The 25,455-nt window shown below is 50.6% G+C and overlaps 1 protein-coding gene across 2 annotated transcripts; it reads left to right on the top strand.

Annotated features, from left to right (window-relative positions):
• Nucleotides 1-2,607: 2,607 nt before the first annotated feature.
• On the top strand, nucleotides 2,608-22,603 carry CTSB (cathepsin B). Of its 2 annotated transcripts, none has more exons than XM_044450280.1 (10): nucleotides 2,608-2,711; nucleotides 10,837-10,989; nucleotides 12,766-12,851; nucleotides 15,765-15,879; nucleotides 16,559-16,677; nucleotides 17,263-17,348; nucleotides 18,840-18,986; nucleotides 19,327-19,443; nucleotides 19,917-20,045; nucleotides 21,173-22,603. In XM_044450280.1, the coding sequence occupies exons 2-10, from the start codon at nucleotides 10,864-10,866 to the stop codon at nucleotides 21,268-21,270; spliced, it is 1,023 nt and encodes a 340-aa protein (XP_044306215.1). In that variant the 5' UTR covers nucleotides 2,608-2,711; nucleotides 10,837-10,863; the 3' UTR covers nucleotides 21,271-22,603. The 2 variants fall into 2 exon arrangements, with proteins under 2 accessions (XP_044306215.1, XP_044306214.1); XM_044450279.1 differs by lacking the exon at nucleotides 2,608-2,711 and adding an exon at nucleotides 3,682-3,817.
• The last annotated feature ends 2,852 nt before the right edge of the window (nucleotides 22,604-25,455 follow it).

Here is a 25,455-nt window from a genome sequence, read left to right on the forward strand (position 1 = left end):
TTCCTCCCCCACCTTTCAGAGAGGTAGCAATCAAGACAGAAAGAGGCATACATCACATTGCTAGGGGAACAGAAGTGGTGGATTAATGGTGCAATGCTAGACATGTCTACTCAGAAGTAAGCTTTATAGGATTCAATGGTAATTAATCTCCAGGTGTAAATAGGATCCCAGTTTTAAATATCCAGGAGTATTTAGAAATATATATATTCTAAATCCATCTCTGTTGTACCAGAGTGCCCTGGATGAGCTAGCTTTGGTCCCACATGGACTCCATGCCCAGCCCGCAAAACCTGCCTGAAATGTTTTTTCTAGAATCAAATGTCTTCCTCCCTTTCCCATATACCCCTTTTTAGAAATGGGAGACAGTCTTCACAGACAAACACAGACTTTATGGCATTTGTGAATTAGCATATGCATATTTGTGCATTACTGGTTTTTCGACGCCAGGTAAAGACCTTTTTATTTAAACATCATTTTAATTGTTAAAATATATGATCTGGCCAGGGCAACTTCTTCTTCCTTCTCTTTTCTCCTCCTATATTCTTTATTTACTTATTTTATACTGTTAATTTTAATTTTATATTATTATGTTTGTATCTCAGTGTATTTTTTGTATTTTTGTATTTAGTGGTAATTTATTATGTTCTATTGTATTTCAATGTATCTTATTGTGTTGTAAGCCGCCCCGAGGCTTCGGCAAGGGGCGGCATAGAAATGTTATAATAATAATAATAATGATAATAATGATAATGATAATAATTGTGGTAGTTCCACAGTCCACATTTTGACCCTTCGGAAGCACCACTCTGGTGTCCATATGAATGTTAAAGAAAGGCAAGACTGAAACATAAAAGCCTCTTTGAAACAAAACAAATTAACCTGGAGAATGTCATCACAGCTAGCAGCTGAAAAAGAAAACAAGCCATTCCCACCAAAGCTGAGCATCCCAGATTGAACCAGGTAACTAAAGGGTAACAGAACAGGTGACAGGCAGAGTGGATTCCTTATCAGGGAATTACTAAATCCACGGTTGAGCAAGGCCTCTTCACTAGCTCCAAACTAAACATCACAAGACAGTGAGTGAATCTGGAAGTCTTCTAGAGCAACTTGTTCAGGTCTGCATTTAGGTGCAGTCCTGAGATCCACGTGTCTCTGCGTTGCTTAAAGCCCCATCTTGGAAATGGCTGGCCTTTCGGCTTGTTTGTTATTGCAGTTTTGAGTGGGGTCAAGCCATCGCTTTTTGCCCCAGAATCCTAGGTATTCTGATACCCAAAGCACCCTGGAGCGACGAGCCATGCAATCCTATGCATATTTAGGAGGCTGGCGGCAGAGACCACAAAACAACACATGCTGTGGAAAAAAAGGAGAGGGAGAGTTGCTTTCTCTCCCGTAACACCCAAAGGGGTCGTCCCCATGAGCTCATCCGAGGGAGATTCAAGGCAGAGGAAAGGAAGGACCACACACTGCATAGCTAAGTTGGGAGAAGAAGCGATTTGGGCAGCTTTACAAAGGGCCTGGAGGAACTCACGGAGGAGGCAACCCAGGACTACTAGTCCAGGTGGCTCTATGCTGCCTCCAATAGCAGAGACAGGATGGCTATCTCCACCAGTTGCTGGGGAACATGGGTGGGAGAGTGCCCTCACATTCACATCCTGTTTGGGGGTTTCCTGGGAACAGCTGGCTGGCCACTGGGTGAACACCATGGGCTGAGCAGAGGCTTGGTCTGATCTGGCCAAAGCTATTGCGCTCTAATATTAAACCCCATTGAACTCGATGGGTCTGATGGCTCAGCAGAACGTGTGGAAGTGCTAGGCAACCATGCAGTATGTCCACCCAGCAGTAAGTCCCAGAGTTCAGTGATTGTCACAGGTAAGACGAAGTGTAAAACTATTAGGTTGTGTGCTTATAAGCATCAGGACAGAATAAATGCGTATTTACTGCATGTTTTTGCAGAAGTCAAGCCCACTTAGGGCTCAACAAGGCCTGTTTCCAGAATTGTGCCCTCACAAGCCATGAACTAGCCACGTTCCCTAAAATGCCCCAGGCACACCTGCCTCGAAGGAAGATCCACTGACCACATAGAGTTGCACCCTCCCAAGGATCACACTGCACAAGAGGCGCAAAGACTGCCACCTTCTCTATATTTACCTGGGAGTAAAACCCATGGAGTTCAATGGGGTTGATTTCGGAGGAGACATGCAAACCATCTCACAATTTCACTCTCCCCTCTTGGGCCTGGGGCGGCTTCTGCATTCTTTGCACGCCTCCTCGGAGGCTTCCCAGCCACGCGCTGCCTCGGGCTTTGATCTGGGACTCGAAGGATAAAACCACCCAAAATGGAAAAAGCCACGGTGCGGGCTCTGGCCAGCCTAAAAGGGGGTTTTTTGGGGGGGGGGAGCAGGAGTGCGGGGAGCATTCCTCTGGCTTGCAGGCCTTTGCAAGCCAACAGGCTCCGCTGCGCATTAACGCTTTGCGCGCAAGAAGAAAGCGGACACGGAGCAGGACCCCCCCCGCCCGATCCAGGCGTCACATGACGTTGCGCAGGGTGCGGGGGGGCGCAGGAGCGAAAAGTCACGTGCCGCGGGTCAGGCGCTGCCGCCGAAGGAGCGGCCGGTGAGTCAGCAGCGGGCGGAGCTGCGCCGGCCGGCGCAAGGCTAGATAAGGCGAGGCCGCGCAACCGGCTGCGCCGCGCCGCCAGCTCCGCGTCTCAGGTAAGGGGGTGCACCGCCGCCTCGACGCGCGCCCCTGGGGGCCGGGCGGTGCCTGCGGCCGGGGCTGCTGGGAGCTGTAGTCCGCCCGCCGGCCCCGCTGGCGGCGTCTGCAGCGAGGAGGGTCGGGGGGCAGCGCTTCCATCGGCGGCGCCGGGGGGCGAGCCCCGCTCGCCTGCTGCCCGGGAGGGGGCCGGCCGTGGAGAGCTTGCGCCCCGGAGCCGCCCTTCCTGCGCCCGGGGCAGCTCCCCGAGCCGGCGTTGCGCGGCTCGCCTTGCGGACTCGGCGCAGCCCTCCGTCCCGCGCGCGGGGCGCTGCGCCGGGTGCGGGTTCGGCCCGGCTTGCGCCCCGCCTCGGTGCCGGCAGGGCAAGCGGGCTGGCCGTGGCCCGGAATTTCTTCGCCCCCGGCCTTTCCCATTGAAAACAAACAGCTCGCGGATGCGCTTTCGAAAGGCCTGCGAACCAGCGGAACCGCGCTCCGTCCTGGGGGCCTTGCCGTTTCGTCTGCACGTGCCCCTGTTTTCTGCACTAAGCCGGATTAACAACCGGCTCAGCTGCAGGCCGTGCCTGATGCCCTTCTGGACCTGGATCAGGATTTCTGCTTTCTGCCCAGAACCGTGCCACACCCTTTAAAACGTCTCTGGCTGGCCAAAGGGCTGCGGGCTGGGGATTATGGGAGTTGTAGCCCAGCCCCCGAGTGAGTTCCAGTCTGGAGCAGGCCTCTCTGTACTGTAGGACTTAAACTTGACAGGTCAGGTGTCATAAGTAGGTCCTGACTTGCTCTGATGGTGCCCCCCCCCCCAAAAAAGGCAATTTAAGAAGAGGGTCCCATAAGGCATGTTTGGTTAGAAGTGCGTGCCAGAACCGAAGACCGGAAGGAACACGAGCAAATGTGTCACACTGGCAGTTAAATGCTGCTTAGGAAACTGAGGCACACACATTTTGTTCGAAAGGACTGCAAGCTCGGCTCAGATACAGTCTGCCGTATGCTCCGAAGCACCCAGCTCCTTAAATCTGGGTCCGGATCGTGCCATACTGGGAGCAGACCCATAGAAATAAATGGGCCTTGCGTTGCTTGTGACCAGCAAGTTCTGCCAGTCTCCTTCCAGGTATGTCTAGAGCTGCATCTGATCATAGCTTGTTTTGCAGTTGATACCTGTCGGGGGCTTGGAACAGCTTTCCCCCAATCTGTGGACCTCCCTGATGGAGTTGATGGGAGTTGTAGTGCACTAGCTGCAAGGTTCCTGGTTGGGGAGTGTTGACTTGAGACTTGGAAGTAAGGAAGGAAGGAAGAACAAATGCAGGTCCAAGAGCTTGCACAACTGGGCTCTAAACCAGGGGAAAGCAAACTGTAGACTTCCCTGGAACAGGGAAGCCCAGCAAGCCAAAGCAATAGGCAGGGGCGGTGGCTTAGAGGGGTTGGATCTGGCTACCTGCTGCATTTCACAGGTTGTCCAGTTGGGGTGACCTCCAGTGGCAAGTTCAAATCTGCCTCTGAATGAGCTTTAGGTCAGAGATTCCAGCATGGAACTCGTGGAGTGTTCAGAAGCTAGCGATCGGTACTCTTAAATTGTACTTTAACCAGCTCTCTTTGGACTGTTAGTTGGTGCAGGAGAGCAGCGGTGGATTCCCCATTGCCGCTGCTCTCCTGTTTTGTCTACCTAAAAGCAGACTAGGTACACTAGTCCACATGAGTGCTTTCCACTGATGATGTTCGTCCATCGTTTTCGATGAGGACCTTGACATCTAGCGGGTTGTGAGTTGTCCGCGGTGTGTCCGCAGGTGGCTGATAAGGCTAATATGGGCACGGGGTGTTCTGCCACATATCAGGCAGACGTGTGTGGGCACCACTGTTGTAACGTTTGCAACTCTGGCTTTACGGAGCGCTCGCTTCTCTTGTGCTATGGTAGTCCTTCTAGCTTCAGAAGTTTGGCAGCCTTGGTGGATCAGCGTGCGCCACGTCAATCGGACTTGTGCCAGGGTCTCCCAGGAGGCGGTGTCGATATCCAGGGACTTGAGAGAGGCTCTCAGCGTGTCTTTGTATCGCTTCTTTTGTCCCCGTGCGATCGCTTTCCTTGAGACAGCGCACCATAGAAGAGCTGTCTGGGGATGCGGTGGTCCGGCATCCTTGCAACATGGCCCGCCCAGCGCGTCTGGGCTTTCATCAGCAGGGTGTGAACTGACGGCAGGCCTGCTCTGGAGAGGACCTCTGTGTCTGGCACCTTGTCCTGCCACTGGATCCTCAAAAGTCTGCGGAGGCAAGTCGTGTGGAAGTGGTTCAGTTGCCTAGCGTGCCTCCTGTTTTGTCTACCTAAAACCAGACTAGGCACACTAGTCCACATGAATGCTGTCCACTAAAGACTGGCTAAAGGGATGATGGCATCAGTGTTTAATGTTTCTGGCAGATAGATGACTACTACGGAGGGCAGAATAAAAGTGCTTGTGGGGAGGGAGTTGCATTTTTATATTGTTAATGTATAGTAAATTTAATTTATTTGTGAGCTGCCCCGAGGCTTTGGCAAATGGGGCGGCATAGAAATTTTCTAAAATAAGATAAATAAAATTTGGGCATGGTTACCGCCCCTCCAGGGCTCTGAATTGGACTGATAATTTAATCGCTAGAGAAACAGTTTATGTGCTCTGCTGAATAAGTAAATTCTGATATACTTTCCACAAAGCTCTGATGTCATTTCCATGAAATGAGCAGAGGTGGGGTAGAGAAAACAACCCTGCTGGTGGGCGGAGAGAAAGATGAGAAATCGGCCTGGCGGACTTTACAGTAAACGTAGGAAAGCAACCTGCAACAGCAGAATTTGATGGTCAGCTCCTTTGAATCATGGCTCAGTCAGAAAACTTAAAAAGAACTAAAGTCGACAGCCCTACAGCATACCCCCCCCCAAAAAAAAGCTTTCCTCTACCCCATTTCCTGTCTTGTCTAGTTCAGCAGACTGTCTTTTTCAGCGGTCCTTAATTCCCCTGGTGAAAAGCGACCTTTTTGCAAGACATTTGTTAATGTATGCTGGGTGCTGGTGACAATTCTGAAACTGTAGGGTGTACCCCAAAATCTGCCCTAGGGTTCCCCACTAAATCATTCCCTGAATTGTCTTTACTTTTTTGAAAAAGGGCGTTGAATCACTTTCAGCCCCACAGCTCAGGTGCAAGAGATGGTTGGCCGACCAGTAACACACAGTGCCACTCGCTGAAGGGGATTAAATCAACCATAACTGCAAACCCCGGGCAAAGTTTCCTTGTTCCTATTGTCTGTGGCAAAGTCACGAGTTTGCTTTTTTTGCAGTAGGGAGGGGGAGATTTCTTTTGAGGATTTTCCACTTTTACCTTGAAGTCTTCGTGGTTCCTCTCAGGACTCTCCTCTCCTCTCCCATCAATTTTGCGGAGCTGCTGCTTTAAATAGTCCACAGTTAGTCTTACTGCATTTTTCTGTGGAACCAGAGCCTTGTCAGCAGCCACTCTTGGTTTGTTTTTTAAACATACAGAACACTCTCCTAAAAGTCCCTGCATACAAAACAACCGTACATTCCAAAGGTTGTGATCTGTGGTGTGTTGATGAGAAACGGGATGCGAGTCGGTGGCGGTTAAGTTGGGGTGTGTTTTGATGGGAATTTCCTTGCACGACACCCTTGCTGGTGATTTGTAAACCCCCTCCTCCAAAAAAGGGATTCTCCCCCCACCCCTTAGAGTTAGGCAGTCGAAATGGTAGCCTGCCATTTTACCGAGGTTTCTCTGGATGTGTTTGTGTGTTCTAACATTGCTGCACGCGAACAGAATATTTTGAGCTTCAGTTCCCAGAAGCCAATAACCGGAAATGCTGGTACTTGAAGCCCACACATCTGGAGTCTGATTTTTTTGCCTGCCGCTGGCTGTTGCATCTGTACCTTTCGCTAGCAACTGGCGAGATGCAGCTTTTCTCATCTCTGCCAACTTATTTCTTCTTACGACAACCCCTTGCAACTCCCTTCCCCGGGTTGATCTGCAGTGCCCAGCATTCCTGACTGTTGCGTATGCTGGGAATAACTTCCTTACCTCCAGCACTGTGATTCTCGAGAAAGCTTTATTTTCTGCATTTCTGAAGCCTCTGCTCTTTCCCTGCTCTTTCAAAGTTGCCCTCAGGCAGCTAGCAAGTGTGTTGAAAGGGTGGCGATTAACCCCTTGTCATTTTAAATGATGTTTAGGCCACATCTAAACCTATACATGCTGAAGTACGTTTAACCTTAGAGAGAACAACTCCACTGTAAGTTGAGCTTGCATTTACAGTATAAACATTGTTTTCAGCTGAAGGGTATTAAAATGCCTGAACTCCTTTCTGCAACCTGATACCCTCTGTTTTGTGCTTTGATTCCCATAATCTCTGGCCATGCCAGCTGGGGCTGATGGGCCTTGGGATCCGAAACATGTGGAGGGCAGTTGACTAGGGAAGGCTTGAAGCAGCCTCGAAGCCCCACATTTCTTAGGTCACCAAATCACCTTCCGTTTGGAAGCAAGGCCGTCTCCAGCATTTCTCAGTCTGCATCATCGAGCGCCAGCGTGGTTAGAGCATTGGGCTCAGGAGAATGGGATTCTGGTCCCTGCTCAGCCATGAGGCTCGCGGAGTGATTTTGAGCCAGTTACCCTGCAGGGTTGTTGTGCGGATAAAATGAAAAGTGGCAGCGTGCTGTCGTTTGTCATGGGTTCCTGGGCAGCTGACAGTATCTCTGTTGGTGGGCAGATGCTCTGGCTTGCACAGTGCTCGTCCCTGCGGTTTGGGTCTGGCTTGGCTGGGATTCGAATCCAGGGTTTGCTCAAGCTACAGCTCTGCAGACAGGCTGGGAGATCTTGCCACCTGCTGGGGCAAGTGCCTTCTTGCTGCCCTGGGCAAGTTGCAACCTGCCCCCCACTGTGGGGTGGGGGGTCAGCGGCCAGTTGGGTAGCTTGCATACCAGGTAGAGAGGGAACTTTGGTTTTCCTGTCCACTTTTTTTTGGGGGGGGCAGCTGGTGGAGAAGATGGTGGATGAGACCCACTTTTGAGCTGACCTTAAGGACTTGGCAGAGCCCTGGCAAAGGTCTGAGACCTAGAAATCAGCTTCGGGGTGGGGAGCCACACAGGATGCAAGGCCTTCGGATGACAATACGATAATGCGGGTCAAGATGTCTTTGCAAATAGCAACACTGAAAAATTCCCGTAGCTGTTCATGCAGTTCCCCCACTCCAAGGGTTGACCGGCACAACTGGAGCCTGTAGTTTTAGTCATGAGATCCAGCACCCTTGGATGTGGGTAGATTATGCCATCGGGTGGGACAAGCTGTTCTGCGGACTCTGGTTCCTCCGAGAAGTCGTGGTTGCGGCAAGCCGAGTGCGGAAAAAAACGGTGTGAAGCAGTGCTGGAGACTCAAGTCACATTAGCAACTTGGGAGCGGCAGCGAGGCACTCGATGCGAGGTTTCTACTCCTTTCACAACCGAGTCACTCCAGGACTTGCCGGCTGCTCCCCCAGTGATCTTGGGGTGACCTCGGAGGGGGGCATCTGCACCAGGTTGGAAGGTGGGCAGGAACACAGCAGAGGTGGGGGAGTTTTGGGGGGGGGGCGGCAGGAAAGGGTGGAGGGGGCTGCAATCATTTTTCTGAATTGCAGTCTTGATAAATTCAAATCACAGCACAGCTTGGTTGAAATAAATCATGGTTGAAGTAAAGGAGTTCAAGGCATTACTGAGAGAAGTGCAGATGGGAACATGGGGGGGGGTTACAACTCCACACCCTCCTTTTTCCCTGTTAAAGTTGGCTTTTGAGACTCAAATCTCTTGCAATGACTTTAGGCTCCACTTGGACTTGAAAGTAAAGACTTGACTCGAGGCTTGGAGTGAAGCACGGCAGTGTGAACCAGAAGTTGCAATTTATTCAGCCATAAGCTGAGTTGTATCACAGGAAGTTTGTGGTCAGTGTATGAAAGTGCATTAGCCTTTCAAGTGCCTTGTAGGACAGCTAAGGGCCAGTCACGTGCGGATCCGTCCACTTACAGAAGGACAAATTCCACCCCCAGTAATTCAAGCTCTGTAACGAGAGTAGCTGACTTGGATGTGTAAATCACCTTGAACTGGTGTAGTTTCATTTTTGCTTGTTCCTATTCCTATTAATGCAACGCACCATGTTACTGTGTTGTTGCTTGTCAGAGCTAGCAGGTTCCCAGGGGCTAACCCAGTGGGCTGAGATCTTAATTCTGTTCCCTCTCAGGCTTTGAGATCTCAGGAAGCATTGCTTTCATACTTCCAAATGACTCTTTCTGCCCTAAGACCTAGAAACTTGCAATCTTAAAGGAAAAAGAAAGTTGGATTCCCAGGGAGTTGGGCTTGGCCCTTGGTGCTTTGCAGAATATTTCCAGCCCTGCGAGACCAGCCCCATAAAAGGTGGTGACTGTCCCGTAACCATCGGACCTCTGAAAGAACCGGTTGCTTGATTAAAAGACCTTAATTTTTCTGCGCTCACAACTTGCTTACAATACATTTAATTCACTCAGCTCTTTAACACCCCGTTTTGTGCACATCTTGAGTTGCATTTTACCCTGGTGCAAGGTGACAGGCCTATAGTTTATGTTCTCCAGGCCTGATGTCTGGTTTGGGGGACAGAGTAGCATCAGGCACCCCCTTCCTCAAGTTTTACTAAAGGTCCCTGCAGCTCAGAGGACCTTGTGCCTGCTACCAGCGAACTGCCTTGTTGAGGACTAGCTGCATGAATTATTTTCTTGTGGGTAAAAACTGTCATACTATGTAAACTGGCCTGCGCATTCTCATTGAAAGGGAGCCAGTGTTGCTTTTGCGTGCTGGCACACCTTCTTTGTGGATTAGTGGGACCATAAAATAAATCTCGATAGCTTAATAGTGCGACCTTAACAGCCTGGAGTCACAATTATGGTGAAACTCACTTTCTGGCACACTAAGCCCAGACTTGAGCTGCATTTCCCTGTACTGTCTGACTTTAAAGCAACCAGTAGGATCATGAAATGGAGGATTGCTCTTGGTTTCTTTTCTTGTTTAAGTCTGAAGTGGGATAACCCTTCTGCATCCTGCCTTCTTGTGAGGAACCCAAGGCAGCGCCATCTTGCGCTCACAACAACCCTGAGAGGTAGGCCAGGCTGAGAGTGAGTGGCTGGCCGTCTCCTAGGTGCCCAGCCTGACACTCAAACCACCGCACTGGCTTTCAGGAACGCTGATGCCCCCGATAATTTTGCCCGGGGAGCCCCCCCCCCCCTGCCAGCAGGTGCCATGACCTGCTGCATTCTGCTCCAGCTTTTCAGCTTGACCCTATAGAGAAACGAGGGCCTTCTGGTTCCCATCCTAGCTAACCTCAGTTTCTTGGGGCTGGACCACGAACTGAACCACTTTTCGGTTCTGCTCCTCTCCAAGCCAGCTGCCTCCCTATTTTTGGTACTTCCAACTGCCTGCCTTGCTGAGACATGGGCTCACCCCAAATACCTTGCATTCCATTTATTGCATTTTATTCTAATCTGCTAAGATCGAAAATGTGGTGCATGTAATGCAAGAAAAAGGGCAGTGCAGGGACTCGTCTCCTAGCCTGCGTTATTTTTCAGTCGGTCTGGTATACTTCTCTGCACATGGTTAGGAACCCAGAACTCTTGCTGGGAGTCCTAGCGCTCTAAAATAACAGCAGCAAGCAAAAGATAACTTCATCCTGTAGCGCATGTTGTGTGTTGGTTGTTGTATGTGGTTCTTTGTTGTTTTTGGTTTTTGTAAGCTGTCCAGAGATTTTTAGTATTGTGACGGCATATAAAAACTTTGCATTTATTGTATTTATTTAGAGAGGGCAGCTGAAAAGGGTGGGAAACAGAGCCAGCCCTGTCGAAAGACCCCTTGTATCCCCCCCCCCCGCTCTATTTCTTTTGGTGGTGGTGGTTTTAGAGTGACAGTCAACAGATGGGAGTTCAGTATTGACTGATCAATTCTAAGCTTGTTTTGGCCAAAGAACAAGTTGAAAAGCCCTCAAATTAATTGGAAGGAGCTCACTTGCTCAGGCTTGTCAAAGACTGAGGAAGAGCCAGCTTGAAGGACTTACTTGTTTTTCACATATTTGGTAAATTATTCCAGCTGTGCAAATTCACAATGAGTTTTTTTCCCTTTTCCAGGTAACCTCTCAAGGCCGAGTCTTCAAAATGTGGCGTTCTGTAGCAACTCTCTTCCTCCTGGTGGCTCTCTCAAGTGCCCGGACCGTTCCCAACTTCCCACCCCTTTCCCATGATTTGGTGAACTACATCAATAAGCTCAACACTACTTGGCAGGTAAATCAACAGTGGCTGTGGGGAGGGGAGGGGAGGGGTGGGGTGGCCCCCAGGTGGTAGAAGCGCGGAGTCCGTCCATCCCTGCGGCCACTGAAGCCCCTCTGCTCTCACGGAACTGTCACTTGGATGGACATGATGGTCCCCAACATGGAGCAGAGTTTGTGTTTTACTTGGTACATTTCTCATCTTGGCCAAGGAAACTCGATCTTGCACCTGTCCGTTGTGTGGTTATCATTGTGTTCATTTTGGCCTCAATCTCTAGAGGTTTGAGGGGTTACTGTCAAGGGAGGGGACAAATTATCTTTTGGGGAGTTCTTAAGGGCCACATTTGAGTGATGGAGGCCAAACGCCCCAAATAGTCAGCCTAGTTGAGCTTAACCCCTTGCAGCTCTTAAGAGAGGCATGCCAGCTTTTCAAGTATTTATTTCCTTTCTTCACTGTCCGGTAGTTGAACTTCTCGAGGCCGTTCACAGCGACTCCTCAAGTAGCAAAGCACAAATTCCGACAATACAACGCAGCATAAAATTTCCATGTGCGATGCGTAAAGCAATTTAAAAGCATTAAAAACAACTTCAGTAAAACCTACAGGACCTGTTAAAAGAGAGTTTTGGAGCAAAACTTTTGTGCTTACAGTTTTGCGTGACACTCAGGAAATGCAGTGTCTCCTTCGGAGCCCGACTGCCATGCAGGAAGGGTCTCTTTAGCCTGCTTCTGCTTGCCCTCTGCCTCAACCTGGAGCTCTGCAAGAGTGTTGGGACCGCGGCAGCCACGGTCTTCGCTGCCATGGAACGATTGTGCAGGGGATCTGCCGGGCACCGCTTTCGTGCTGCCTGGGAACTGGCTGCTGCCGTTTCAACACAACTGGAGTGGACCAGGTGGAGGGAGACCTGGGTCTGATCCGCATTTAGGTTCGTACATTTACACAGTGAAACAGTGGGATTCGCTTCCACAAAACATGGCAGTGGCCACTGATTTGGACGGCATTAAAAGAGATACATTCATGGGTGATAAGTCTTAATAGCGTGATGCCAGGTGCAGTTTGGAAGCGGTGTGCCTATGTATACCTGTTGCTGGGGGACATGGGTGGCAGGTTGCTTTCTGATCCCGCTTGTGGTTTTGGGGGGAACAGCTGGTTGGCCACTATGGGGTTTTATTCCCTACGATACCAGAAAGTTCACCGTGTGACTTGGGACCAGTCATGGACTCGCAGCCTAACCTACCTCACAGGGTTGTTGTGAGGATGAAATGGCGAGGAGGAGTTTCGCGCATGCTTGGATTTTAAAGTTGAGCCCGGAGTCCAGCTCTTGTATTCTCCAGACTGCTTTCCCCATGCTCAGCCCTGGCCAGGAACTGAGTCAAGCTGAGATCCAGTCCGAGGACTCTCAGAAACACCAGCGGCTTCTTTGTGCAAAAAATTGCATGTTTTTTGCACAAAATGTGCAAAGTATGTAATTATTTGCACAGTGTGTGCGAAGCTGGTGAGTTGCACGTGCAGAAGCTGAATGTGACTCGAACTTGCTTTCTGCCAGACACCCATGCACCTGCTTGGTGTGGGGCGAATTTCGGGAAAGAGGAGGTGGGCCAGAGTCCACGGAGCTGAGCTGGAGAAATCCAAGGATTCCTAATCCCAAACCAGATTCCTCACACCTCTCTGGTACTTGCCACGCTGCCTTGTTCTCCTTGGAGGAAAGATGCGGCTAAAACGTAAAGTTACGAAGGTGTCCTTGGCTTGCAGGCTTTTGAAATTGCTGTGTTTTCCTTTTTTCCCCTTAAAAGGCCGGACACAACTTCCAGAATGTGGAATACAGTTATGTGAAAAAATTGTGTGGGACCTTCTTGCACGGCCTTAAGCTGCCGGAAAGGTGAGGTGTTTACTTTTCTTGCTCCTAATTGTGCTGTCTGTGTGAGCTGCAGAGAGGGAGGGAACCTTAGTTTGGGGCTGGAGAGGTGGCCCATTTGCTTGCAGAGGTTGCCCATTTTAGTCCCAGTATCTCCAGCAGGGCTGGGAAAGACCCCTGGCGAAATATTTCAGTACACGACTGAGCTCAAACAACTCTAACTCACACTCAAAGGCTAAGTGTGGGTTGTTGTCGAACATGGGTTTTTGGGTTGTCTGAACCCAGCTGAGATTAGCAACCATGGTGAGCAAATCCGCAGTTCATACCAAACGGTGGGTTCTCTCCATGCACTGTTCATGCTTAACAAGCCACGGCTTGTTAGTGTGGCTGAATTCAGACAACACGATAACCCACAGTTCAACAACCATCCATTATCAACCCATAGTGAAGTCCTGAATGGGTGTTACCGTGTGGACAGAACCCCACCAGTCCCGTGAAAGAAATTAGGAGGGTAGGTACTCGGAGGAGGGCTTTTTCTGCGGTGGCGCCCAGTCTATGGAATGTGCTCCCCAGAGAGGTCCGCCTGGCGCTGTCGTTATGTTTTTCGGTGCCAGGCGAAGACCTTTTTATTTAAACGTCATTTTAATTGTTAACAATATTCACTTATTCATCTGGCCAGGACGACTTCTTTTCTTTTCTTTTCTTTTCTTTTCTTTTCTTTTCTTTTCTTTTCTTTTATAACTTTTCTTTTATAACTTCTTTTATATCGTTTATTTTTTTATTTATTTTATATTATTAATTTTAATTTTCTATTGTTATATTGTATTGTATCTTATTGTGTTGTAAGCCGCCCCGAGGCTTCGGCAAGGGGCGGCATAGAAATGTTAATAATAATAATAATAATAATAATAATAATAATAATAATAATTACTGAGCAACATGGAGAATATCTGATTCATGGACTTTTCTTGGGCTAGACATGCTGAGGTGTCTTGTTTCTTCAGACAACCAAGCATTTAAAATTCTGTAGCTTGTCTGGGAATGACCTGTGACAGTTGCAGTTGTGACTTTGAGCCCCTACCTGGCAGGTGCCTGCAGAAACTACCCTGGCAGTAACGTGCTGAGGACAGCTGGTACAAAAAACAAATTAAGGGACCCTTTCCAGCAACTTCCGGTAGCTCAGTTCTCGGAAAACACGACCTTTGTGACTGTACACATATTCAGCAAAATAAAATCTGACCTGGTGTTCTTCTAGCTCAACTTCCTTATAATACTTTAATGAGAACTAGTGTTGTAATGAGGAGAAATGTTACCATATATCGATGGGAGAAAGCTTGTAGCTTGAGGCGGCTTAAAATGTCGCCCGTTCTGAGCTGTACGTTTGCAGAGCAGGTTATGGTTGTTAAGTTGCTCTGTTGTAAACCACGCGGAGAGTTTCTACTACTGAGTGGTATCAAAGGTAAACGATGATGTTCAGCTCGCTAGAATTAGCAGCTTACACAAATCACGTGATGACTGGAAAGATCTGGAGCAGGGGTCTCAGACTCAACTGACCCGGGGGCCGCTGGAAGTAGAGGCTGGGTGAGGCTGGGCCGCATCGAGTATCCCACCACCGCAGTGGTGGTGGGCTTCTCCTCCCACGGCCGGCCCGGGCGCCGCTGGCGCTTTGAAGGCCGCAGGGCCCCAACCCCGTGCCCCACCCGTCCCGGCAATGGGCCCGCGGGCCGCGAGTTTGAGACCCCTGGTCTGGAGGGTGTTTAGAGCACCTGACTAGGAGTGGAGACCCCGGGTTCAAATTCCTGCTTGGTCACAGGGGCTTATTGTGTAACCTTGGAAGGCGAGGATGAAACAGGCGGAGATAAAAAGATATGAGCAACTTGCCGATGAAGCAATTTAGACTCAGTGGGGTGAGAAATATTGGTATGGTGGTTCGAGGATTGAACTGGGGACGTGGGGAATCTGGGTTTTAGTCCCTGCTCGGTCAGGAAGCTCACTGTGACTTTGGGCAGCCACTCACTCTTAGACCAGCCTAACTCACAAACGACTTGCTCCTTCAACCAGGTTGGTACCAACTTCTTGTGAAGCTATGCTCCGTTTCTGTTTAGGGGGCCACCTCTTAATTGGGACTCTGGTTACTGGGCTAAACAACCCCTGAAATTAATACTACCTTTTCCAACAACTTCAGGTAGCTCAGTTCTAGGAAAACACAACCTTTGTGACTGTACAGGTGTTCAGTCCTTGCAGGAGACAGATCTAAGATCAATTAAAGGTTTGATTAGTGATGGGTACTGTAAAGAATTCTCTTAAATGTCAACAGTGGTAGAATTCCACCTTTAATTATGAAAAGGAAGGCCCAGTTCATCTGCAAAGGGTGTTGAGCAAGGAAGAACTGGGTTTGGATCCCATCTCAGCCCAAAATCTCACTTCCTGGCCATGTCAGTTCTCTCCGTCCATGTGGCACAGGGTGGCCCCGAAGAAGGGAAATGGGGAGTCCAGGTGTATATGCTGTTTTTTCAAAGCCTCAGTGAAGGAAATGCTCTCAGTACTAGACATTTTCTGAGAAACAGCCTGCTAGAAGTAGATTGGGGGTTGGGGGCAGAATTGGCGTCCCTCTTTCTTCAATCCTTTGGCCTTGCTTCAGAAAGCAGGACTGCTCAAAGCCAGCTTTCCTTGGTGCTGCGTGGACGAAGGATAACGGGATTTGTAATCCCAACACATCCAGGGGACATCAGGTGGGGAAGGCTGCTCTGCAAACCAAGTCTTTCCTTGGCTGATTCTTCAGGCGGATGGGGCATGCTGGAGGGGCCTCTTGAAAGCACAATTTGACCATGTGTTGCCTTATTTGTGTCTGCGATTCCGGAAGAAGCGGGAGCACGCATGACCTGAAAGTTGTGTTCTCTCTCTCTTTCCCCTTCCTCCCCACCACAAAACAACCAGGTTTGGGTTTGCTGACGGCTTGGAATTGCCCGAGAACTTCGACTCCCGCAAACAGTGGCCGAACTGTCCAACCATCAACGAGATCCGGGACCAAGGTTCCTGCGGCTCTTGCTGGGTGAGCAATGACACTGGGAGGGCCCAGCGACCAGAATCGAGCCAAAAGGACTTTCTTTTAAAGCTGCTTTGATAGGATCAAGAGGCGTGAGTTATTTCTCCCAGTACCACCAGCAGAGACTTTTTCCTCTGCTGTTTGCAGCCGTGTTGGATCTTCCTGGGCCGTTTGCCATTTTGCATTATGTTGTAGTTTATTTTTTCAAATCTCTTTATTCAATTTTATATTTTCAACAGTGTTTGAAAACTGTATTTTAGGGATTATTTTACCTGGTTGTCATCTGCCTGGAGAACATATAATTTATATCTTTAATTATTTGGGATCATCAGGATGCTCCAACTATGTCAAATAACCAGGTCTGTAAGGCTGCATATCGAGGCGGACAAAATCCTACAATTCCCAGCATTCCCCAGGCTACCCAATATTTTTCCTTCTGCCAAGGAAAGAGCTTTAAAACTCCTATTGTGCTGAAGGCAAACCTTTGCAGAAAGATGAAGGCAAATCTTTGCAGAAAGACTTTAACCATTCCAACCACCCCCATAGTGCGGCCTAGAAATGCTTAGACCAAGCAGCTCCAGTGGCAATTGAAGGGGGAGGGAAGGGAAGCCAAGGCCAGGGCTGGAGTGGGGCTGAGTTCGGCGGCTGCCCATGTCACCGTCGGCACTTGCAATCGCCCCTACAGGCGTTTGGCGCCGTGGAGGCCATTTCGGATCGCGTTTGCATCCACACCAACGGCAAGGTCAACGTGGAGATCTCTGCCGAAGACCTGCTCTCGTGCTGCGGCTTTGAATGCGGGATGGGGTAAGTTGCCTACCCCGTTGGCGGGGCTGCACCCCACGGCTGGGGAGAGTCCCTTCGGCATCTCCCCGTCGCGCGTCCGTGGGCTTCCTCTCGGGCTCGGCCCAGGCCCCAGATGCGCCCAGGCCCCGGCCTGTGCGACCCGCTGCCTCCCCCACTGCAGGCAGGGGTGGAGGGGGCACCGCCAGCTGGTGCAGAAAGAAGGGCACACCTTGTGCAGTGCCCAGGGTTCCACTCCAGGTGTGTGCACCGTAATCGCTGACAGCCTCTCCAGCAACTTGGACCCCAGGCCCCCGCAAAGATTCCCAGATTCCCACCCCCAGATGGACTCCTCGCCCCTCCCTGCTGAACCCTGTGGGAGCAGCCCGGGAAAGGGGTTCCCCGTGCCCCCACTGTGGCCGGTCGGAGGGAAGGAACCTCAACCTGCACCTGGCAGCCGCTTCCACAGAAGCGTGGTCTCGCATCTAGGCGTGTGACGGGGGCTGATAGATCAGGGCTCCCACGGGGAGTGAGGAGCGTTCAGGAGCCCCTGCGCCTTCGCCAGCGTAGCCACAAAGGTAAGGAGCTTCCCGCATCGCTTCCTCGCAGGTGTAACGGCGGCTATCCGTCAGGGGCCTGGAAGTACTGGACCGAAAAGGGCCTGGTGTCTGGCGGGCTTTACGATTCCCACGTGGGTGAGTCCTTGCGGTGGGGCGGGAACAGCTTTCATGGCTCTCGCTTTGAGGACAAACGGGGCTCTGTCAGTTCGGCGAGCCGGCTCCCCGCTTGGGCCTGGGTGGGCGGCCGTTTTGGCCCTGCAAACATAACGGCCTGGGACCGGGATGCCTGAGGGCCTGGCTGCTCCCCTATATGCCTAGCCAGTCCCTAAGACCAGGCGGGGAGGCCCTTCTGAGCAAGCCGTTCTTTAAGGAGGTAAAGGGGAAGGCAAATAGATGCAGGGCCTTCTCAGTGGCTGCCCCCATTTATGGAATGGCCTTGCAATCTTTTTGGCGCCAGGAGGAAACAGCCCTCTTCTCCAGATATTTCAACAATTGATTTTGTATCATGGTGTTATTTATCCTGCTTTTAGTCTTAATATAGTTTAACTTACTGATATTTGTTATTCCTCAGCTGCATATTCTTCTTTTAGTACGTTGCTTTTAAATTTGATGGGTTTTTTAATGTGATCCCTTGTAATCCACTTAGATGTAATCTGCTTAGAGTCTTCAGACTAGTTATAGAGGAATATAAGTTTGAATAAATAAATTAATTTATAAATGTGGGCATGTGAGGACTGCGGGCGCCAGCACAAAATGGCTCCTGGGGAGGAAGTGTCTGGTCAGGTGATGGCTGCTGGGGCGGGTGGAGGAGGGAGGAAGAAACAGGAGTGGAGAACTTGGAACAGAGAGGGAAAGAGCAAAGATGGCGGGGAAGAGAAGGAAGGTTGCCCTGACATTTTCCAAGATTGTTCTTAAAGCAATGTAATGTAGAGGTTAGAGTGCAGGACTGGGACTCGGGTGACGTGGGCTCTCATCCCCACTTGGCCACGGGGCCAACCGGGTGACTTTGGGCCAGTCACATCCTCTCGGCCTGTCCTGCCTCACAGGGTGGTTGTTCTGTGGATAAAATGGCACTATGAGAGCTGCCTTGGGTTTCTCCCAAGAGGAAATAAGGTAGAACGTAAATCTAAATTCCCAGAGGTACGGGGAGAGAGGCATGGGTGCTGTTGGAAGTGCGCGCAGCTGGCCTGGAGCGCATGGGTGTGGCATTAGCAGGCTTCTCTTGGGCCAGTGCAAGTCTGTAAACACGGCCTTAGGCAGCCGGTGGCCTCCAGAGGTTTTTGGCTTGTGACCCCCACGATGCTTCACCAGTGGCTATACTGGTTAGGGCTGATGCGAGTCGAAGACCAGAACATCTGCCCGGCTGGAGTGGCCCAGCTCCAGATGTTCTGTGGCACAGAAGTGTGACTCTTCCTGCCACTGGTCGACCGAGAGAAGCAGCCATTTTGAAGCGCGGCAAGTAGGCGTGCAAGACAGGCGCCTTCTTGGTGGTGGCCCCAAGGCACCTCAGAGGTGGTGGGCAACACTGTTGCAGAAAGGGGAAGAAACCAGGAACTGGGCAGAGTAGCCAAAGAGGAAGGGTGAATGGGGGGACAGTGACTTTATGGCCTGATTTCCGCCCGGCAGGCTGTCGGCCGTATTCCATTCCTCCCTGCGAGCACCACACCAACGGGACACGGCCCCCGTGCACCGGCGAAGGCGGGGATACCCCTGATTGCATCAAGAAATGTGAAGCCGGCTACTCGCCTTCGTACCAGGATGACAAACACTACGGTAATAAAGCCAGAGAAGGCTTGTAAGCTTCGATTGGATAAAAGGGTTTAAACTTCATCTTGCGAGACTTGCATCCTGCCTTATAAGTGGATACAGGAACTTGGATGAAACAAGAATCGCTGCGGAAGGCAGACTGAGCTTCTTAGGGTGGATTCATCTTAATTTTTTAAAAGGGTGTTCGTGATGATGATCACGGGTAAACAAAATTTCTTAGCGTCGCCCTTTGCGTGTTGAGGCAGATAAAAGTTCTCCCCCAAGCCTGCCAGTTGGAAACACTGCAGATTTTGAAGGAAACGGCTTGCATGCTTTCCAACTTCATAATCTCTCTCCTTCTGTCCAGGAGTGACTTCCTACAGTGTCCCTCCCAGTGAGAAAGAGATAATGGCCGAGATCTACAAGAACGGACCAGTTGAGGCAGCTTTTATCGTTTATTCTGACTTCCTCATGTACAAATCAGGTAGGCATCCCTCTTTATAACAATGTCCAACAAATTCTTCCTTTCACACACAGAAAGAGAAGCGTAAGCCTAAAATGCTTGGTATAGCTTCCCAGAGCTGGTTTACACATCGTGCCAGCAAATTGTGGGTTAATTATTCCACGGTTCAGCACTGAGGCCACTTTAATAGTCAAGTCTAATCATGGATTGCTGTTTGACATCTGAGCCCCCAAACTGTAATTAATTATGGGTTAAGCAATGATTGACCTACTGTTCATTGTTAGCTTTATCCTGCATATTCAAAATGGCTGCAGCACCCTGGCAAACCGTTGGTTGATTAATCCACGATTTACCGCTGATACGTCTGAATGGACCTCTCGTGCCCCCCTGAACACACTGTGTGGGGACCCCTGTAGGAGAGCCGTCCAGCCCGCCTTTGCGGGTGCAGGAATTCTCTCTCCGCTATGTCCTCCTCCTCTGCCCGTCCCTTGCAGGTGTCTATCAACACGTCTCTGGGGAGTCCGTCGGGGGCCACGCGATCCGAATCCTCGGCTGGGGCGTCGATGCTGGCACACCTTACTGGCTGGTGGCCAATTCCTGGAACACAGACTGGGGTGAAAACGGTAAGCGTGCCAGATCCGTCCGGCACTGGCTTGTTAAAGCCGCTGCTACATCTGTCGGAAGCCGTCTGCCTGCATTTCAGGCATAGGAATCCTGCAGGAGGTGTCTTCCAAGAAACAAAAGGAAAAACACCTGTTCGCTTATTTATTGGATTTCTATCCTGCCTTTTATCTTTTTTAAAGAAAATGGCTTACATTGGTTTCCTGCTGCTGCTCTCAATCTTCTCCGCACAACAAAAACCCTGTGAGGTAGGCTGGGCTGAGAGTTTGTGACTAGCCCAGTGTCACCCAGTTGGCCCCATGGCTGAACGGGGACTCGAACCCGGATCCTCTGAGTCCCAGTCCCATGCTCTTAACCACTACCCCACATCGGCTTTAGCCTTCCTCCTCTCTAGAACGTATCTAACCAGTTTCCAACTTTCTGTATGATGATGATGATGATGATGATGATTTTACTTTTATCCTCTCAACAACGCTGTGAAACAGGATGGCCGGAAGTCAATATCTGGCCCAAATTCATCCAGTGAGCTTCAGCGCTAACTGCAAACTAGAACTTGTAATCACCACTATGCCAGAAAAGAATGAAATTCTCCCACCACCCCTCCCCACTGCACACCCGCTTTCCAAACCATGTCCCACAACAACCTGAAATGGGGGGCACTCATGTAAGTTATGCAAACCTTGTTAAAATGTGCATAATGTTTGCCTTTCTGTTGGGGAAGAAAGCTCAGATCACCCTTGCAAACTCCTAACAATGTAACAGAAGGACTAGAAACTTTAAAAAGGGAGCAGTGGGAAGCTAGATTTCATGTAAGGGGCTGCATTCTTTAGTAAAAGGTTTGCTGTGCTGTTGTAGGATCCAGCCAAAAACAGACAGGTTTGGCCATAATTCCAACCTACTTCTAACCTACTTGTTTGTAAGCCACCCCGAGGCTTCGGCGAATGGGGTGGCATAAAAATGTTTTAATAATAAATGAATGAATGAATGAATGAATGAATGAATGAATGAATGAATGCTTAAAGTCCACCCTTTCCCCGGAGAAGATGAGCAGTTAGACTGAAGCTGTTGGCCAACAGGAACTCTCAGGTCTGGGGAAATGTTGCCAAGCTGTTCTCCCTGTTGCTTCTAGGCTTCTTCAGAATCCTTCGTGGGCAGGACCACTGTGGAATCGAGTCGGAGGTCGTTGCTGGAGTCCCAAGACTGAGCAAGTACTGGAAACACCTGTAATTTTCTCCTCCTCTTGCATCCAGCCACTCCTGCAAGTAACCAGTTGCCCTGTGGAAATGGAAGCATTTTAGACTTCACTTTTTTTTTTTAATTGAAACCTTTTAAAATGCCTTTTTTTTTGTGGGGTGGGGGAAACCGTGCAGTATGTTTGTCTCCTGCGTGAGGCTCCCGGTCGATGCAGGACACACAGCTTTCCTTGGCTGCTGGAGAAGAGGGGAAGCGAGGTGCCGGCGTGAAACTGACTGTGCGAAAAGAGGCAGCTGTAGAGGAAGGAAAGAGCCCTGTGGGAGCAGAAGACAAGAATATTACCCCTGCCGCACCTGGCCGACTCGGCCCTCCGACTCATTGCGATGGCTCCGGTCCGCCAGAGAATCTCTTGAAGCGCCTCTGCTGCAGAACCGTCGAGTCGAGCGTTGTGTCCTGGCCACCTGGCCAAGCTGCAGCCCATTGCCAAGGAGACGCTGCCAAACGCCCACTGGAGTCGGGTGAAAATCACTGCTCGCCATACCGGTGCTGAGATCGGCCATGTCCTCTGAAGGGGGGGCATCTGGAGGGGATGCAGCAGTGGGGGGCAGAAAGAGGGAGGGATCGGTCCCATCCCGGATTGCTCATGACCCCATTCTTGCCATTTCTCGGCCTGAAGGTGCAGCTTAGTGGCCGGGAACAGATAGCTATGACGGAGCCTTCTTTCCACGTGAGCTGGCCCCGGCCAGCCCCAGGGTTGAAGAGCTTACTCTTCTGCTGTCGCAGAGCTCGGTTTCTGATTTAAATTTGCCTCTTCCTGAATCGCAGGACCATCAGGTTGATTAATGCTGGGAGACTTCTATTATAGTTGCATTTTTAAATGGTAGGGCAGAAGCTTAAAAGAGGCCTTTTTGTTTTTATGCAAAACCTTACTGTTTACTACTGCATTTTATTCACTTTATTCGATTTGATTGCACTGGCTGGACTTGCGTATTGGCTGCTGCTAGCTTAAAAGTTTTAAAAAATCTATTTTTGCTATTGTAAATTACTGATGGGGAATGATGAAGGTGCAGGTAATGAGTAGAAAGATGATAAAGGTGGGGTGGAATCCGTACTGTGTTCATAACTTTCAGCAGACCATTGAAATCAGTGGAATTCCGTCATAATTCAGTCCCACTGATTTCAGCGGGCCTCTTCTGGGGTTAGTGAAAAGTTCATTATTTCAGTAGCTTCCAGCTTCAGATAAATCGTCCTTGTTCGGCGCAGAAGGTCTGAGAGATTTGGCTTCTGTAGCAATCATGAGCTTTTAACTTCAGTGTCGTCTCTTCATTTTTCTCGTTCGGATAATAAAGTCCTCTTCTCACTGGTCCATGGCAGAGCTCTCATCTCTTCCCCCTGGTGGCCAAAAATGGCTGTATCCCGATTTTCCATAGCGGAAGCATCCATGCCCCTTTCCCATCAGCTGCCGCAAGAGGAAATGTGCCATCACATTTCCTGCATGGCGTCCCATGGACTGAGGGCGCGTCTCCACACCCGGCGCCTGTTGTGGGTCGGGCAGCAGGCATCGCTAATGAAATGGGTTGCCACATAGCACTCGTCCCGTCTCTGAGCCACGAATCCCTTGGCAGGTTGCTGCATAAACGGGCCGATCAAAGAGATGTGAGCAAAAGCAAGCTCTGGGGTGCCAGCTCGAGGGAGGGATTTGAGGCTTGGCAGGCCCAGAGCTGCTGCACCCCGATTCCTGCCGCGTAGGTTCCTGATGCGACCCCTCAAGGCGGGGGTGTGGAGCCTTTTCCAGCACAAGAACCGAGTTCCATTTTGGAAACACGAATGGCTCGATCCCTTTGAGACCGGAGCCCTTGGCTTGGGCTGAGCGACCGCAGGGTTGGGGCAATTTTCCATGATGTTCCTGGGCTTCCCAACACGGGGCTTGGGACCGCTGCCACCCCCTCCCTCCGGTTACCTGCAAGGGTCTCCCACCCCTCCTAATTGCTTGCATGTGTTTTGCTTTGGGAATTTGCAAAAGGAAGCAGCTGGACAGCTGGAATTTCCTTGGCCTTTTGCTTCTGGGCTCTGCATGGAGCCCTCAGGTGGTGGGACACCCCTTCGCCCTGGCCTGGTCCCCTGCTGTTCTTCGAACCACAGAGAATGGACTCTGGCTGGGTTCAGACAAGCCATGGCGCTTTTGTGTCGTTGCTGGTCTGTCCTGTTGTCTGGACCGATTCCTATTTCACCATCTCAAGCTTGATCTCCAAAAACCCCAGTAAGGATCATGGTTTGGTGTATGGCTTATCACCATGGCATGGCATGGCATGTCTGAATTCAGGTTCATGGTTTCCATAGCCCTGCTGTGCAAGCACCGTGGAGTCCTCTGGAAAGAGCAGCAACTGCAGGAGCCACTCCGGCCATTCAGTCCCTATGTGGGAAGAGGCAGGCGATATGCACATGGTGGGCACGTCATGAGCGGAGCCAGGGGTCAGACTAGATGACACAGGAGGTCCCTTCTGACTTGGTCTGTTTTCTGTGTTTCTATGACATTTGCAGGGAGTGATGTACTTTGCGGTTGTATTTGAGCGGAGCCAGCGGGAGCCAGGGGTCAGACTAGATGACCCAGGAGGCCCCCTTCTGACTCGCCCTGTTTTCTGTGTTTCTATGACGTTTGCAGGGAGTGATGTACTTTGCGATTGTATTTCAGGGGCAGTTTGGGGCTACATGCCAATGGGGGGAGGACTGAGAAGGGAGGGTGGAAACCAGGATAAAGTAGAAACCACTCGCTTGTCTGTCAGGTAGATCGTGGTTTTTTAAAAAGCCATGGACCATGGTAACCATGCAGAGCTGCTTCTCGCACTGTGTGAACGTTGTGTACAATGCAGTTGTGGCTCATCTGTAGAGAGATCCCATTGGAATGGCTTGAAACCACCCAGCTCAGCATTCTTTGCCGCTGACCTGCACCCAGAAATCTTACCATGGAAGAGGGCCAAGGACCCAAGCCCTTGGGGTGGGGACACTCCCATCCGAAGCATTTGCCTGAAGGCCACAGCAATTATTTCTATCTGCACTTGCATTTTACACAGTTCAACCTACGTAAGGTTTCATTGGGCAGGCAGAGCATCACGCTTTTATCCAAGCCATGGGGTCAAGGAGAGCTTTTCATCCCCAGGTGTCACATCCCTGCTCGGGCAGAGGTGTTAGGAGGTTGGTGGGAGCAGGTTCCAGTAGCGGGTAGGGCTGAAGGCAAAGGGGACGGAAGCTGGATATTTGAGCAGCAAGTTCTTACCTAGTAGGAACTTAAGAACAGGATCAGACCCAGGGTCCATCCAGTCCAGCTCTCCGTATACACGCTGGCAAACCGGCTGCCCACAGGGTCCCTCAGGCAGGATGGGTGCAAGACCTCCCCCTGCCCAGCTCCTCAGCAACTGGTGCCTGCAGGAAGGCCACCTCTGGTCAAGGAGGAAGGCCATGGCCAGCAAGGCTAGTCGCCACTGGTGGCCTTCCTTGTGAATCAGTCCAATCCCCTTCCAAAGCCATTCAAATCGGTGGCCGTCGCCCCTTCCCATGGCAGCAAGTTCCATAGTTTTAGCAATATGCTGCATGAAGTCCTTCCTTTGATCTGTTCTGCACCTCCCACCAATCAGCTTCACGAGATGATCCCGGGTTCAAGTCCAGTTTAGAATAAGAGAAAACAGGCATATGACAAAGGGTCCGGGGAGAGGGACCTGGAAACTCTGCTCCAGGGGCTGTGTACCAGCTGTGGCCAAGCCCTTGCAGCACGTCATGGGGCCACAACCTCCCGTAGCTCCATCTTGCACACTACACAAGATGCACCTGAGGGGCGCACTCACCGGCCCTCCACCCTCCAGGGAACAGGCAAACTGGCTCCTTCCTTTTGCGCTTGCATTGGAGAAGGGATCTCACTGGCATCTTCTTCTGGAGAGGTGAGCAGAGCTACCAAGAGCACTGGAACACACAAGCAGTGCCAACCGTGGCAGCAGCGTGTGACCAAGGATCCCTGAAGCTCTTCAGCAGCGTTGCTCCAACCACCACGGCTTAACAAGGACGCAACACGGATCGGCTTCGGGATGGAACAGGCGTGTCGTCTTTTCCACGCTCTACCTCCTACTCACAATGCAACAGTCTGATGTAAAAGGATTCTCTCCACCCTTTTGACAGCAGATACTGAAGATAAAACTCAAATACTTTGGCCGCATAATGAGAAGGAAG

Source organism: Varanus komodoensis, unplaced genomic scaffold (genome assembly GCF_004798865.1).
Source record: "Varanus komodoensis strain SLA01 unplaced genomic scaffold, ASM479886v1 scaffold64, whole genome shotgun sequence".
NCBI lineage: Eukaryota > Metazoa > Chordata > Lepidosauria > Squamata > Varanidae > Varanus > Varanus komodoensis.

Coding starts and splice junctions, on each gene's coding strand:
- CTSB (XM_044450279.1), top strand. CDS start 3,695: ATGCTCCGAAGCACCCAGCTCCTTAAATCTGGGTCCGGATCGTGCCAT. Junction 15,880..16,558: donor GTTCCTGCGGCTCTTGCTGG/GTGAGCAATGAC, acceptor TCGCCCCTACAG/GCGTTTGGCGCCGTGGAGGC. Junction 18,987..19,326: donor CCAGGATGACAAACACTACG/GTAATAAAGCCA, acceptor CCTTCTGTCCAG/GAGTGACTTCCTACAGTGTC.